Source organism: Cyprinodon tularosa, unplaced genomic scaffold (assembly GCF_016077235.1).
Source record: "Cyprinodon tularosa strain WSP-4 unplaced genomic scaffold, ASM1607723v1 ctg325, whole genome shotgun sequence".
Classification (NCBI taxonomy): Eukaryota; Metazoa; Chordata; class Actinopteri; order Cyprinodontiformes; family Cyprinodontidae; genus Cyprinodon; species Cyprinodon tularosa.
In genome coordinates, this window is record NW_024039036.1 from 395,239 (window position 1) to 411,883 (window position 16,645).

At 37.8% G+C, this 16,645-nt stretch overlaps 1 protein-coding gene across 2 annotated transcripts in view; it reads right to left on the reverse strand.

Annotated features, from left to right (window-relative positions):
• The window catches only part of slc25a21 (solute carrier family 25 member 21), a 152,694-nt gene extending 137,800 nt beyond the window's left edge, over positions 1-14,894 (reverse strand). Inside the window, exons 1-2 of one of the 2 annotated variants that reach the window (XM_038293371.1) lie at positions 14,734-14,894; positions 14,534-14,628 (exon numbers count right to left, since the gene is read on the reverse strand). In XM_038293371.1, coding sequence (XP_038149299.1) covers positions 14,534-14,603 — 70 coding nt within the window. In that variant the 5' untranslated portion in view covers positions 14,604-14,628; positions 14,734-14,894. The remainder of the gene's footprint in view (positions 1-14,533; positions 14,629-14,733) is intronic. The other variant, XM_038293372.1, reaches the window with a different exon arrangement.
• Positions 14,895-16,645: the final 1,751 nt, after the last annotated feature.

Sequence of the window (16,645 nt, forward strand, 5' to 3'; positions counted from 1 at the left end):
TTATCCCGTCAATTTCACATTATTCTGTCTGATTTGATTCATCAGCAACGTGAAAAGTTGGAGGAATCAACATTCACCTAGATCGAAGACTACCTGACAAAGAAACTGCAGTTGGTGGCATAGTATGGGAAGAATCATCTGGTCGTTAATGTAAACAAAAACAAGGGAGATGATTGTTGATTTTAGAAGAAACGGGAAGTTCTTATAACATAATGGGAGAAGTAGCGGTGGATGAGGAGTATAAATACCTTGTAATTCACCTGGATAACTATCCTGACTGGAAATACAACTGTGAAGCAGGCTGCTCCTCTTAGGAAAGCTTAGGTCCTTCAGTGTTGACATTAAGATGCTGCATATCTTTAATACCTCTGTTGTGTAGTGTATTTCTTCCATCATCTGCTAGGGTAAGAGCGGCGGCTCAACTTGCTAATAAAGAAGGTCGGCTCTGTTCTGAAAACTCCTCTAGAAGCTCTGCAGAATTTTTCACAATGAAGAATTTCTCTTAAATTGAAGAACATTATGGACAACAATGAGCATCCCCTTCAGGAGGTTGTCATAAAACAAGAAGGTCTTCACCTAAAAGCTTCTCCAGTTCCAGAGAAAGGCAGAACAATAAAGAGGATCTTTCCAGCTCATATAATCTACAACTTCTTTTTTTTTAACTGAGTTAAATTTCAAAACATTTCATTTCCCTTTTGGATCAATCAAGGATTTTTCAATTGAATAACATTTTTTCTGAAATTATTAACCCTAATTCTAAATGAAAGGCTTCGCTCTACTTTCATTGGATTGGTATCAATCAGAAATGACCAAAACTATAATTCTATTGCTTTATCAATAATTTAGACATAGAATTGACCATTTATGTAAATTATTCTTTAGTTCAATGATAACAAAGCTGTGTCAGAGAAATATTATTTTGGATTGATATCAGTTTCCTCAGTTCAAAATCAACCCCCAAATCAGACGAAGCACTAAAGTTGTGAGTCTCTCATTTCAAGTGAGACCGACCATGCTCTATGGGCTATATGTATATAAAAACATCTCTTTTTTAGAAGGGTTTTCTGGTGAAGGGCTTTTTGATGTGGTTCATTAATACACAGGTTGAAGTAGAATCCATGGATCTATCCTAGGCCTCATCATTCTTTGAGTAGTTTACATATTAAAAAGTTGACAAGGAGGACACTACTGTCAAAAGCAAAGTATGCAAAAGTCAGACCGGACTTTGCCAAACTACATGCTGACAGGCAACTAAACTTCTGGAAGAAAGTCCTATGGGACAAAAAATGAACTTTTTGCTGAGGCACATATGCTCTATGTTTACAGATGGAAAAATGAAGCATATCAAGAAAACAACACTGTCCTGGTGTGAAACACTGAGGAGGCTCTGCTATGATCTGCAGTTGCTTTGCTTCATTTGGCACAGGGTGTCTTGAATCTCTGCGGGGTACAATGAAATCTGAAGACTATAGAGAGATTCTAGAGAAGAACGTGCTGCCCAGTGTCCAAAAGTTTGGTCTCGGTCGAAGCTCATTGGAATTTAATAGGATAATGACCCAAAGAATACAGTCAAAAACATCAGGAATTGCTAAGAGGAAATAGACTGGACTATTCTCAGGTGGCCTTCCATAAGCCCCGACCTAAATCTTATTGAGCAACTTTGGAAGGAACAGAAACATGCCATCTGGAACATGTATCCTTCAGCTTAGAGACAACTGAAGCAGTTGGAGCAAGATACCTGCTGAGAGGAGCAGAAGTCTCACTAGCAGTTACAGGAATCGATCGATTGCCTCATAAGGTTGTGCAACAAAATATTAAGTTAAGGGTATCATCATTTTAACCACCTGTTTCATGAGTAGAAAGTAGTTAAAAAATCATTGAAAAGCAATGTCTGACCTTCCTTTGTTCACTTTTATATTTTTTTTTTCATTCATTATTAATTTACCATGTTCCAGGTATTTCTTTGACCCCTGTGAGTTTGTCTATCGTTAAACTCACATAAAAAAGCCAAATACATCACAAATGCAGGTTTTGTTCTCTGCTGCGTTTGAAGGAAAAGTCCAGTCATATTCAGAATTCAAATTTCTAAAAGTACTTTAAATATGAAATTATTACATAATGTTTAATAAATGATAAGTGTTTGTAATTGAGAGTAATTTTCATTTGAATCTGCTTTACTGGAGGCATTCATGTGTTTCAAAGAACACTACTGCCACCTACTGGTTTGTGACGTCACAGTGCGGTATCGGCTGTTGATCAAGTCCCAGTGCTGTATCTGGTGTTTGTCACAACGCGCTATCATCCAAGTCATCTTAAAAAATAACATTCTTCTTCCAAATGTTGGCTACATTTATTTTTTTTTTTTTATTCTCTGGCCAGAAGTTCGATGGCAAATCTCCCTTTTCAAGTTGGCAATCCAACAACGAATCCATGGAGGATCATGAATCGGAAATGTGAAATAAAAAATTTTTTTTTCACTTTTACCGATGTATTCCAACATCCAACTGCCATGCACGTGGGCATTGTCAGTTTCACTATAGCTCTGGTGAATTTCAATGGTGAAGTCCTCTGGAAATCTTCAATAATTGTTGTTGATTGCAGATGTGTCTAGTAGTTCCCATTGATTTTGCTTGTAAAGCGGGGAGAATGGCGCTAGGCTTACCGCACCGTGACGTCACTGCCTGAAGATGGCAGGAGTGAAGTGTTACTATATTTGGGCAAAAATGGCCGCTTCCAGACTCAGTGGTCTAAAACAAAAATTATTGTTTTTAGTTTTTTTTACTGATTAAAGGCACACTATGCAACATTTTTCAGTTAATTAATGTGTTCCATAACGTTATGGATGATTAAATGAGTCATTTCAGGTTGAACAAAGGTATTCTCGGCCGCCCTGGTGGTCTGTGGGGGAAATACTGCACTTGCAACTGCAGGAGCACCGACCCGCACCCACAGGCTCAGAAGTCTCGCGGGAGTCGGTCTTGCTTTACGGCAAGAACTGCTACACCCCCCAGTTAAAAGCATGCTCGTTGCTAGCACAGTGGCGATCTTTGTGCAGTTATGCTACGTTCACGCAGCAAAAGCAGCAAAATCGCCTCTGCTGCTTCATTTTTGCTGCTTGTACCAGTTAGTTCTGACGCGCGGCTGAAGCAGCTTTGCTGCTCTGGCTGCGCGGTGCAAAAGTGGGTCTGACTCACGTTGGGTGGAGCTTCACTATCCTTTCTCTGCCTTGCAGCTATATTTGCTGTGATCAGTGGGAATAAAGTAGTTTTAATATGTGTTTAAGTGAGAAAATACACCTAAAAACGTAATCAGTGCAGTCAGTTCATTCAGATTATCATCCTGCCTTCAATATTTTTTCTGTCGGAGCCGCTCAGACCCCCACATACCAGCGGTACGCGTAGGAATCCCTTCATCAGCAGCCTCTGGCCAGGTCGCCTCCTCGCGGTTCACCGCGGCAGCTGGTAGGTGTTTTTCATCTAAATAATCCAAACTGCATATTCTGCTGGCAGATTTCTGCATTTTAAGTTAATTTAGGCGTCAATAAACTGTTTAAGAGGAGTGATCATAGCCTCTGATCATCAGCGCTGTGTCTCTCTCCCTGCGTCAGATGATTAAACGCGCTGCTTCAGCTGCTCAGACGCGCTGGGCCTGCTGCTCAAAATGCGCCGCGGGACCTTTTGCTGCGCCTTGACGCGCGTCAACCATTGACTTTGCATGTAAACTCGCTGCTTCTGTCGCGCCAGCTGCGGTGTGAACGCAGCATTAGTCATTCGTTGCGTTCGCCTGTCTGCTAAGCTCAAAACAACCGCGCCTGGCTTGACGGAGAAACCAGGAGAACAGCTGTGCATATTTACGACAGTGCACTTTTACTTTCGCCCTCTGGGGGGAGCCTCGCTGGAAAATCAACACCGGTTGCATAGTGTACCTTTAAGGCTAAATTCATTAAGTCACCGCAAATGTATTTGTTTTAGGTATAGATAATGATTCATTGATTATTCCCTGGTGAACAGACTTTTCCTTTAAAAAGCAGCCATGTGACAGGGGTACAGATACATGGTCACTCTGTCTGTGTTAACACCAAACTAAGCCAGAAAAAAGTCATCCTAGTGGGGAGGTGAAAGTGTGAAGACATTTCCTCACATAAAAACTTCTGTCCCCTGTTTGCCCCCATCAGTGAGGACAGCTGAGCGCCCATCAGCTACAGGATAGGAGTTCAAGTCAGTCAGTTAGTAGACCCAGGAGACCTGTGAGGTGATAACAGAGCTGGGCTATAGGCTATAATGCAAGGAACACTAATGTATTTTATGTTAAACCACATGTTTCATAAAAGCATAATCATATCATTATTTATTGGAAAAACACTGGAAAGGTAAACCCTGGGGCGGATTTTCACATCTTAATCCCTACACTGCGGTATTGGATATATTCCGACACAGTATTGTCCATAACCTACTGAAAATACAGTAAACACATTTCAACAACTATATTTGACTTAAATTATAATCTAATTTTACTATATAAATATAATAATAAGGTTGACTCAACTTTTGAAGTATAATAAAATCTAAATTGGAAGCTTCCAAAGAGGCCAACTTTCTTGCATATGATTTACAGCCATCTGTCATAAGAAGGGAGACCTCACTGGTTGACTAGGAAAAGAAAAACACTGAAACATCAGCCAGCATTAAAAGAATAAGGAAACAGTTTCATGTTCCTGTATTGTCAACAGAAGTCAGTTTGTACACCTTGAAAAACCAACATAGTATAGAAACAATCTGCACTTGTTCCTGGTTCCTAATCCGTATGCCAGATCAAATGACACATCCGGCTCCTTTTTCCTCATTCTGTGAGATCTCTCAACTGTTTTCTGAGAGCACAAATAAAAAGAAGCCAGAAAACCAAACAAAAAACACGATTTCACTGAAACATTTACAGAAAACTAAACTGAAAATAACATCGTCAAGTTGTTTCGTGCACAAATTTGAAAAAGCTGTAAGTCAGTTAAACTGTAATGACAACAAAACAGCTTCAAGTTTAACAAATTAATATCATGTAGAAAATTTTAGAAAATATTAGGCTTTAAGCAAGCAGCCATGATTGCTCTTTGGTCTTCTAAAATTTCTTGCAAACACTAATTCACATCTATTTTGGAAGAAAGTCACAAACACACGAAGAAAATTAGCCATCAGAAGATTTCACAGTTCTTGGGGCTCGGATTCCAATAGAAGACATGAAAGCTGCGAATGACGATGAGCTTGGATGATCAAGGTGAGATCAGCATCAGATATGTCTGGTGGTGGAGTGAAGGCCAGAGGAGAAGGAAGCCAGCGCAAGCTTGAGAGCATGATGGCGGAGATGGAGTGAAAGCGGGTCGAAGCCCAGCTGAAGACCAGGAGAGTCTGTGAATGGAGAGCTTTAAGCAGAACCTTACAGGATCGTTGACTGATGAGGAATGAGTGATTGCCTGGAGCAATGGCGCATGATTATTGAATGCAGGTAACGCTGGGATGAGTCTTCCAGTTTGAATATATATGTGTTTGTATTATATATATAAAAAAATATATCGCTTTTCCAGAACCAATTCTGTCCTTGTAGTTACATATATACCGGTAGTTTTATTCAGATTTAAACAATCTGCATAACATTATAGTTTGTGATAAAGCCTTTAGTTTGTAAACTGCTAATCTGTTACCAGAGGCCCTTGACCAACAAATACAGCTTTACTTTGTGGCTCCATGTAAGTCAAAGCATGCTTTGGTCAATTTGATTTAACAAATGAAAGCAGGAAGCAGGAAGGGACAAGCTGTCCAAAAACTTAGGCACATCTTCACAGACTGCACATGCTTAATACCCACTGCGGTGGGCTGCTGGTTATGTACATGTCTTCTATAAGTTAGCACACTGATTGGAAGGACAATAAGCCAGACGACTCCCAACTTCCAAATCAGAGAAACTGTCCTGTGATTCAAAGCAGGCAGACAGATTAAATGGGGTGAATAAACTGAAGGTTCAATGAGGGAAATGACCCAAGTTGACACGACACATAAATACAACAAGCATGAAGAGTTTAGCTTAATTAAGGAAATATGAGAGAATTACTGACACGTTTGTATTGAATTGGCGCACCAAGCTGTGGGCTCCCAGCTTTTCTGGGTTTTTTTGACAGATCTATGCGGGTCCTTATCAGTAGCATCTCCTCCGTGATCTACTGTTGTAGTCTTTGCAAATATTAGCTTAAGGCTGGTGCTTTGCTTTTAAAAACTGTCTTCACTGTTTTATTAATGGTGTTACAGAAAAAAAATATCTTAAGCCAGCTCTGCCGAGCTCTCTGCTGCACAGTTCCCATATGTAAGAAAGAGAGAATTTAAACACACGTAGAATTATTATGGAAGAAAATATAAACAGATATCTGCCAAATGAATGAAGAAGCATCTTCCAAACATATGGGTTATATGTTGAACTATGGTGGAACTGTACAAAGGGAAATGCATATTGATCATGCTGAAGCGTACAATTTCAGACATGTAAATAATAAAAATGAAAAAAAGATACATTCATGTGGGCTATAATCTGTCTTTTAAAGGAGCAGATAAGAAGTTTATGCTGTTAAGTGTAAGAAGGGTTTTGTTTTTGCAGAAACCTCTCTCTCAAAACCGGAAATATGTAGGATTTATAGATTAAACTGATGCAGAATAAGTCAGTTCTGTAACTTTGGGCTGGTTCTCAGAAATTCTATGTTTACATTTTTCATTACGTATAATTTTGTTAGGACAGTTATATTTCCAAGCTGTCTAAAATTAAAACAATCTGGGGTTGTTTTTTTTATAGTTGGTACACTGCAAAAAATATAAATCTCAATAAGTTATTTTTTCTTAAAATAAGTGTGTTTTTCCTTGATTTGAGGAGGTAAGTAAGACACTTTGCCAATGGAACAAGACAATTTCCTTTTAAAATAAGAAAAAACTATTTTATCGTCTTATTTCAAGTAAATATTATCTAACTATCTTATTTTAAGAGTGAAAATACTCATTCCATTGGCAAATCATCTTATTTACCTGCTCAAATTAAGGCTAAATATACTTAATTTAAGCCATTTTTTACTTATTTCTGGATTGTTTTTGCAGTGTAGGAAAATTAAATCAATATGGGAGGCAGAAGTTTAAGAAGAAATAATTGGTTTATAAATATTTGTTATACATCTTCTCTTCTATTTTAACATGCAAATTCTAGGGCATTTAGTGAGTCTGGAAAGCTTTTTCATCTGGAGGCAGAGGAAAGCTGTACAAATATTTTAACTGCCATCTCATGAGCTAATGTCTGCCGTGTGTCATTACTGTTTCACTTCAACCCAGCAAATGCTACTTGTCAAAGTGTAAACATGTCAAGTTGAACGTTATTAAGCCCCTACTGAGAGTGAATAAGAAAGAGTTGAAAGTTTATATTGGAAAAGATTAGCAAATATACTTAAAAATTTACTCCTTTTAAACGTCCTGGTTAAGACAGAGCATTACCGGCTGAATAAAACAACGACAAACAATGGCTGAAATGCCAAAACCATAAAGGTACAACGTGAAAAAATAAGAGTGTAACATCTGCGACGTCAGGCAGAATAGATTTGTGATCAGAGTATTTTCAATTCAGCTTAAATGAGTTGCAAATATCAGTTACATTACTACACAAAGCAAACATTAAAACTGAAGTCCTTCTTAATGTTTAAAGATCATCTGTGACATACTGATCTAAAAACACATGAACTACTTAGTAGTGCAAAGAGAAACTGCAGAGCATGACAGATACCTTGGTCAGGTCCTCATGGAGAAAAGCGATATATATTAACAGCCACATGGTGCACAATCAAAACAGCAAACTTATATCAAAAACAAACCGGAAAAAAACTTCTATTTAATGAATGGATTCAGGTCAAAACAGGACAGAAAAAAGCGGAGCGTCTTTCAATTTCCTTTAGGTTAAATTGTTGTAATAGCTGCTGGTAAAAATTCTCATGACCTCATCCAGGTCATAGTCATTCCAAAAAAGTAAAAAAATAAAAAAACAATCCACTGGTTTTTGTTTCCAAGTTTGAAGACATTTCGCTTCCCATCCAGGAAGCGTTTTTAATTTAATAAAGAAACATCTTCAAACTTGGTTACAAAGTCAAGTCGATTGTTTTTTTTTTTTTTTGTTTTTTTTTGGAATGTTGTAGTAGCTATTATTGGGAACTGACACGTGAAAGTAAATAATAATAAAGAAAATGATAAGGTTAATATGCAGCTGTAGCTCATTTAAAACACCAGTGAGAGAGCTTGTTTTCTTTTTTTTAGGACAAAAATGAACAGAGCCAGCTACTTTTTATCTGCACTAAAAAACATGACTGTTTATAGCAGATTGTTTGCAGTGCTTCAGTGCTTATTTATTAGTTATTTGCTTATAATTTACCATGAATATGAATAAAAACAAAAATTATTTTTACAAGATGTGTATTTCATGTGTTTTGTTTCAATTTAACACAGAAGAGTGTATTTATTTTTCTGTAAAACACATTAGGAGACCTTGTGCATTAAAGTTGCTTTATAAAGAAATATTTTCTGCCACAGATTCAGTTCAAAAATACCTAAAATACAAAAAGCATACCTAACCAGTCCTACTCAAGTTAAACAGTTAAAGGACTTAAAATAATTTGTATTGATTAAAGGTTAGTTTTGGTATTTTCTTTCATTTCAGTTATTTAAGCTAATAAAAAATAATAATAAAAAATATAAAAGTACTGCATACAAAAGAAGAAAATATATGATACAAGTATACAAACTTAAATACCAAACACAGCACAACTGCTCATATGGAGTAGAAAAAAGTTAAAAACCTGTAGGGTTCTACCACACTTCTCTCCCTAACACAAATCATTAACTATTTTTAAGGCAACATTATTACATATTTTAAAAAATCACAACCTTTAGACAATCCTTCATCTTTTATTTCGTCTCCAACAAACCTGAATCTTATGAGTTGCTCGTTACCAGGCCTCTGAGCTGAATGGCCTGCTGAGGGAATAAAGCCATTACATCCAGATATGTTGGAGAAAGTGTTCATCTAAAAGTTGCATTGATCTTAGGAACTCCTTCTTTACATTATTCTGTTTCATGATCTGCAGAAGTATTGTGTTATCTAATATTGTTTAATAAAAATCTGTAGCTTCTTCTCTACACTTTGAACACGCTTTATTTCCCTCTGTTCCTCCCTCTGCACTTATCTCACTCTGTCTCCCTTTAGTGTCTGCACTTTGTAACTACAACTACAATGTTTCTTCTCTGAGATTATCATAAAGAAAAAGATTAACAATGCCCCTGACTTATTTGCCAGAGTCAACAGGTTATGGGAGATGAACTCTAATCTAAAAAGGCCTGCAAGGACTTTGCAAAGTTCTTCACTGAGAAAATTCAAGGTATAAGAAAAACAGTCTGTACATCAATGTCAACTGTAGTACTGATACTATCTCCTATTAGAATTAACTCTGTACAAATGCCCCAAATCTGCAAAAAGTTTAGAACCTCTTTTTCCTGCTGCCTTGACGTTTTACCCACAGGTTGTATTAAGAAGTTTTTACCAGTTTTAGAGTCTGATTTGATTCAAAACATAAACGCATCCCTTCTGTCGTGTATTTTTTTTCCCCAGGCCTTAGAAACAGCAATTATAAAACATTGTTGAAACAGAGAAGCTTGAAAAAAAAAAAAATTTACTCTGCAGAACTACATGACCATCACTAGGGGTGTAAATAATAATCGTTTTGTATCAATGCATCGATCCAACAGCCGACGATCCGATGCATCGATACGTCCGCAAGAGAATCGATTCATGTTTTTTTTCCCTCCGGTCTATTTTTATCCATTTGCTCCTGGGCGTAATTCTCCCTCCCGTGCTGCGGTGGCGCTAAATCTATTTCGCCCTCCTACCTCGCTTCCTGGTTATACTCTTACAGCAGTGTGTTGCAGTGAGCTTGACACAGACTTTTGTGATTTATGCTCAGTATTGAAGCGTGTGCTACACGCTGTGGGTGTAGATACGGCTGAGGCGGTGAGGAAGTGGGGGCGAGTTTAGTCCGACGATGGAGGGACATGAGGGCCAAAAAGAGCGGAGATCCAGGTGGAAAAAGGGTCCCAGCATTCGCGCCTTCTAGCAGGTCAAACTTCAGGAGTTGTTTTTTCCGTAATTTCGGTCATTAAAAACAGAACAAGCCGGCCTACTGTCTGCGCACTGTTTACGGTCACCTACATTTGGGAGAGGTGGAGCGGAGCGTCTGTGGAGGGGGCGGGACGTCTGGAGCCGAGGTATTGCATTGCACTCATTGCACGGATGCAAGGCCTTCAGAATCTATAACGCAGGGGCTTTATTATTTTTCAGTGAATGAGGTTTTAATAGGAATAGGTGGAGTACAACTTTTCTACTTCTGTTATTTGCTGTTGTTTCTAAAAAAAAATGCATAACGATATTACAGCTTTCATTCATTTATTTCCAATTTGAAACATTGTCTAGCCTGTAAGGTGTAAAAAAAAAAAAAGAACCAATTAATCTCAACTCAACTCAACTCAACTGTATTTATAAAGCGCTTCCAGTCAGCCAAAGCTAAAATCAAAGCGCTGTACAGGTCATTTGAGCAGATTATAAAACACAATTATCACCACAACACAGGACAAACTCAAAGATTAAAAAAAACAATAAGTATATATATATAATCGAATCGTATCGTATCGTGGTGTATTCTTGAGTATCGAAAATAATCGAATCGTTCGGTCAAGAAATCGATACTGAATCGAATCGCCATGACAAATCACAAACCTCCCCATCATCAGGAAAATCATTGAGAAAGTTGGGTTTCAACAGTCAAATGCCTTGTTAACGTCCAGCTGCTTCGATGTCTTCTAGCAAGGTTTTTGATCAAACCACAGTACAGAGATCGCCCTGATTAAGATATTCAATGAAATCTGTATAAATTCAGACTGAGAAAGAACCACTGTGCTGGTATTATTGGACCTCAGTGCAGCATTGACACTGCTGATCACTTGATTTTATCAGAACGTCTGAAAGAATGTGTCGGCCTTTCTGGTTCACTGGTTGAAATTTAACTTGAAGGACAGAGATTTTTGTCTTAGTGGGGAATTCTAAATCAGAGACCAGACAAATCACATGCGGTTCCTCAAGGATCCATTCTGGGACCCCTCCTATTCAACATTACATGCTCCCCTTAGCTCAGATTATAACAATTAGTTGGCTTGATATTTAGAACAGATCAGTGTGTGGATGCTCCATCATATTCTCCAACTGAATAAAAACAAAACAGAGATAACAATCTTCAGACTAAAGGAGTTAGCTCACAGCTTCAGCTACTACAGCTAGAAACCACCGATTATGGCCGAAATCTTGGTGTCATGACTTTAAAATCCTTCTGTTAGTCTATAAATCACTGAATGGATCAGCACCTCCATGCATAACAGATTTGCTGTCAGTCTATCAGCCTCCCAGACCACTCGGGTCTTCTAGTTCAACCCTAATCTGTACACACAGGACTATCTGAAGCAAACCTCTAGAAGACTGTAAAAGCGCTGAAAGCCTTAGTTCTATTAAGTCCAAATTAAAAACCCATTTGTTTTGAACTGCCTCTGACTGTTAACTGAGGCATTAGGTTTGTGGTTGTATTGTTTCCTTTGTTTTACTACCTGCTTTTGTCATGTTTTTTTTTTATCTTTATTTGCTTTTATCTTTCTTCTGTTTTATTGCTTAATTCATGTAAAGAACTTTGGATTTTCCTTGTACTGAATTTTGCTATTCAAATACACTGGCCTTTACTTCCCTTTTCTTATTTATCCCTTCCCTACATGCCTTTGATGTTGTAATCGTCGCAGTGGTTTCGATAATGAGGCGTTATTCATTTATTCAAACATTGCCAATTATTAGACAGGAGCATGGAGACAAGCTACCCTGGTCTGTTGCTAGGAAAGTCGAATTTTGTGATTTAAAACATTTAAAGTGATACTCTTCTCTTATATAGTAAGTAAGTAAAATATATATATATTTGAAGTTTTATAACATATAAGCGAACTTTACGCAAACCTTAGGCAAGTGATAAATAGCAGAATACAATGATTCCTGTTTGAGTCTGAGCTGGAAGCCATTTTACGCACAAAAACCTTTTATGTACATAGTTTAGCAAGTAGCAGCATGGGCGTTCTAGATAAGGGACACCAGGGGTCATAACAGGTCCCCTGTACTGAAGATTCCATATTAAACAAAATTCTAATGATAATATGCACTGGAAAAGACTGGAAGACTCATGGTTCCTTTAGATCCATTTAAGTTGTTTTCTTTACAGTTCTGTTTTAATTATTATTTTAAAATGAAGGTGATAGTGTTAGTCGTATTTGACTGTATGATCTGGTTGAACTGTAAAGTGCCTTGAGATGACATGTGTTGTGAATTTGGCGCTATATAAATAAACTGAATTGAATTGAATTGATAAACCTGATATGTTTTCATCTGCTAAATGTTATTTTGAACAAATTAAAGGGAAAAAACTCTTAATTTGTTACAGCTTAATTTATCAGTTTATCAGTTTAACAGTCCTGTCCTGAAGCCTGGGTATGAGGGTCACAGATGAAAAAAAAAACATTTCTCCTCTCTTACTGCCTTTCTCCACCTCTTAGCTAAAGTATGCCCAAACTGCTCCATTTGAACATCACCCCCATATGATGTCATAAGGGGTAGTAAACAGTCCAAAGAGGTCTGTATCTGCCCATAGGTCAAGCTACAGCCTTCATCTAATATGTTATTCTGTGCTCTCAGGCTATCTTTATGAATTCTGACTGCTTGTCATGGTTGCGGGTTGAGGGGGCACGGCCTTCAAGAGGATAGTGTGGAATGCCAAGACAACTTGTTTAGAAAATGGCTAGATAAGGAGTTTTTTGGTGGATGCTATCTGCCTAATCTTAGAGGAATTTCCCTGCACAAACAGCAAAAACATTCTCATTGTTAAAATGTTTTATTTTCAAATTTAGCATTACATGGGACCTTTAAATCAGCTCTACAGAACTACCAGTTTGGTTGATTTTGGCTCCCCCCAGTGGGCAAAAGCTGTAATATTTTGCCTGATGGAAGACAGCATTTTCCACGAGGACCAACGTGCCTCCAGTTGGATTGAACTACATTTCCGTTTTTGGTGGCAGTGTGAAAGATGAATAGCAATGAGATCATTAATATAATTGTGGTGAAACAAAGTGATATGACAAAAAGTTAAATAAAAAAAAAAAGTTTAACTGTGGGTTTTTTTTTACCATATTCCTGCAGAATAGACATCTTTTCAACATCTATTATTGGACTAAAGTGGGACAAAATCAGCCCAACCAAACCAATTTTCAACAACTATTTCTGGACTAAATCAAGACTATGATGGACCGACCAGACTTAGCCTAAAAACCAAAGTCTAAATGATGCCTGGTGTTTGGGGGGAGCCAACCCTCCTCAAAGTTGCTTAGTGCAAGTGAAAGCAATACAGACCCCCACGGGCCATACCAGCAGTGTCATTCAACTAGGTCTAAGTCAACATATAATCACAAAAGTTATGAAAATATTTTAAACTTGTCATTTTCATTTAAATAAGTCAAAAATATGTATTATTGAAATGTGTGTATTTGAATACAAAATGAGAATAAAGTTTGTCTAAGTCTCTATTCCTGAGTACATTGACCTAATATTCCAAAAAATATTTGCATTTTATCTTTTAGTAGATATGCATTTAGTGACTAATTATTATTTAACTTGCTTTTTCTCCATAGTGACTTTTTTTTTTATAAGGTAAATAAAATCAACAGGTTTAAAGTAAAAATAGAAACTTTCATCCGGAACAGCATAACATTTAGATTAATCTAAAATGACTTAGAAATGTTTCTTTAATCAGTGCAGAGCCACAAGTGGCTTTTTGGGTCTGCAGTTCCCTCGATCTATTTTAAAAGATAAACTATTTGCCTGTGTTTTGTTTCTTGTTTTTCTTTGTCCCGATGAAAACACGCTGGCCCCGCCCTGTGCCACTTAAACATGGTCTAGAACTGCCACTGAGTAACAGCCTTTAGTCAAATAGTTGCTTGTTGATTATTATTCCAAGTCTCTAAGTCTGAATATCCTTCCTCGCTATTTTGTCTCATGTCATTTTGAACCACATGAAAGAGTCTCTGCATCGCAGGAACTACAATGTTGCCTTTCTAAGAGGCGGTTACGCATGCGTAAAACGTAAAATGGTGCGTAAAATGGGAGGGAACTATCTTGGTGAAAAACTATTACAAGTCAAACATCCATTGTAGATGATATATTCATATTTAGGCTCAGGTGAATATACATGGAGCACTTCTGGGATTATTTGAGAAAGGAAAAACTGGAAGAGAGGTGCCTCCACCGCTTCCTCAAGCGCTTCATGCGTTACCGTAAAGCGGGGGTACTGTTGCGTAATCGGAGCAACGGCGTCAAATTTAATGGCTGTGGATAATAAACTCACCAGCGGATCCACCGGCGATTATCTGATGGGAAGCTTCCCGGAGCGCGCTCCTTGGCCTGTTGGTTGTCATGTTTTGCTCTTTAGTCAGGTCCTAACTTTGGGAGCATAGAGGAAAGCTGTTAGGAACAGTGCAGTTAACCCTGTCTGAATTCAAGCTCTTGAGCTTTAGGGGTGTAATGTTGCTTTTCAGTTTTACAAACCTGCTTGTTTCCTGCTGCTGCGACTCGGCTGTTCAGGTGTCGCTGCTGAAAGTTTGTCCTCCTCTGCACGCGCTGAGCTCCCCTCGCGCGCCACTGGCTAAATCAGCTAAGCTAACATGGAAACAGATACACTGCTGAACCTGTGCTGCATTCTCGCCTTCATGAGCCCTCATTAAAATGCAAAGAAGTTTCCATAAGATAAAACTGTCTTGCAGACCCTGTTCTAGAGACAAAAAATAAATAAAAAATAACCACAATGAGCTCTTAAATTATTTTATTAACTTTAAATTACATTTATGGAACGTAACAGATGCACTTGGTTGTATTTCAAATAGTATGACTCATTGTACACAGAGTGTATACAAACAAATTTTTTCTTTTTACAGCTTTCATGACATTTCCATTTCTTTAAGTGCAGCAGTGATCAAAAAAATAACTGCATTGATATGGAAGTTCAGAGCATTAATATATATGGTGCATTGATGTAGTGTTTCGGTTTGGTGTTATCAGTCATGCAGAGTCTGTGACTTGATTTAGAGTTTTCTCAACAGTTCAGTCGTCTGATGGCGGTGGGGAAGAAGCTGTTTCTAAATCTGCCGGCTTACCTGCATCAAATTTCACTAGGTTAAAAATAAGTTTTTATTTTGAATTTAGAAAGCAGCTGCGCAGCTGGACTAAATTATACATTCTCGCTTCTTTACCTAATATAACTACATGTGTGGATCCTTTACTAAATAAGATAATTCATTTTACCAATTTCCTGTTCATAATCTTTGCCGCTGTAGGGAAGCTTCTATTGGATTTTCCAGTCAAGTCGTCTCAATCATGTTATCCCGATTCAGAAAGTTATTTAGGGAAAGGTGGCATTTAAAGCTATTAAAGGTTAATTTATCAGCAATGAAAAAGTTGAATGATGGCTAAAATCTTCACCAGTGAGGCTCTCAAATGTAAAAACATAACATTTTTGTTTGGTTAAAATGTTGGGTTGTTAGAATTCTCTGTGGAAATAAAGCCTCTATACTTTTCTGAGTAAATTCATTCATGGATCATACTGAAAAACTCGCCAAATGCCACTTGCAAAAAAGTGATGTCATTGCTGGGGGCAACTTGATTGAATATTAAGATCAGAATGAACCACCAGTGTCAATCCCATTTCTCTTCAAACTAAGCATTGTCCTTAAAGATGAAACAACCCTTGTCCCCACAGAGCAGGGTTGACCAGGGACAACCTTTAAATTCTGGGATTAGAGAGGTCAGAAAGGCCTCGCTGTGGTCTTCACCAAAGCACTTGTGAGATCAGCTTTGTAGTGCTGTTATCGCCAACACAACTACTAGTGAATACAAAGAATCAGCTGCTAACCCATAGCAGTGTGCCACCAATCTGGTGACCAACATTACAAACAAAATTAGGCCCACGTGAAAAAATTCCTCAGTTTAACAAACTTTTCTTCAAATTACTTACAAATACATGAAACTAGTAGAATACATTGTTTGGGTGGCAGAGTTATGTTAGTGGAATAAAAATAATGAAAAAAGTAAAACTGAGAAAATAGTTTTGTTGCCTGAAAAAAAGCTTAACGTGCAATTTTACACAAACGGGTAGCCGACCAATTTATTTTCTGGTTTGACTAGTTTGTGTATTCATAGGCCTTATTTTCAACTTAAAATACTTGATTAGGTTAAAGCTACAGTGTGTAACTTTTAGCGACATCTAGCGGGCAGACTGCAGCAACACGAACATCTCCCCCCCACCGCTTCTCCCCCCCCAACAGTACGGCGAGTGTTACGGGACAAAATGTCTTCCACGACGTCCGCATCACCTACCTTCTCAAGTGATGAGGTTTGTTTACATAGATAATTTTACAGATAGTATTTCATTAGTCTGTGTAGGGTATAGATTTCATGTAGACTT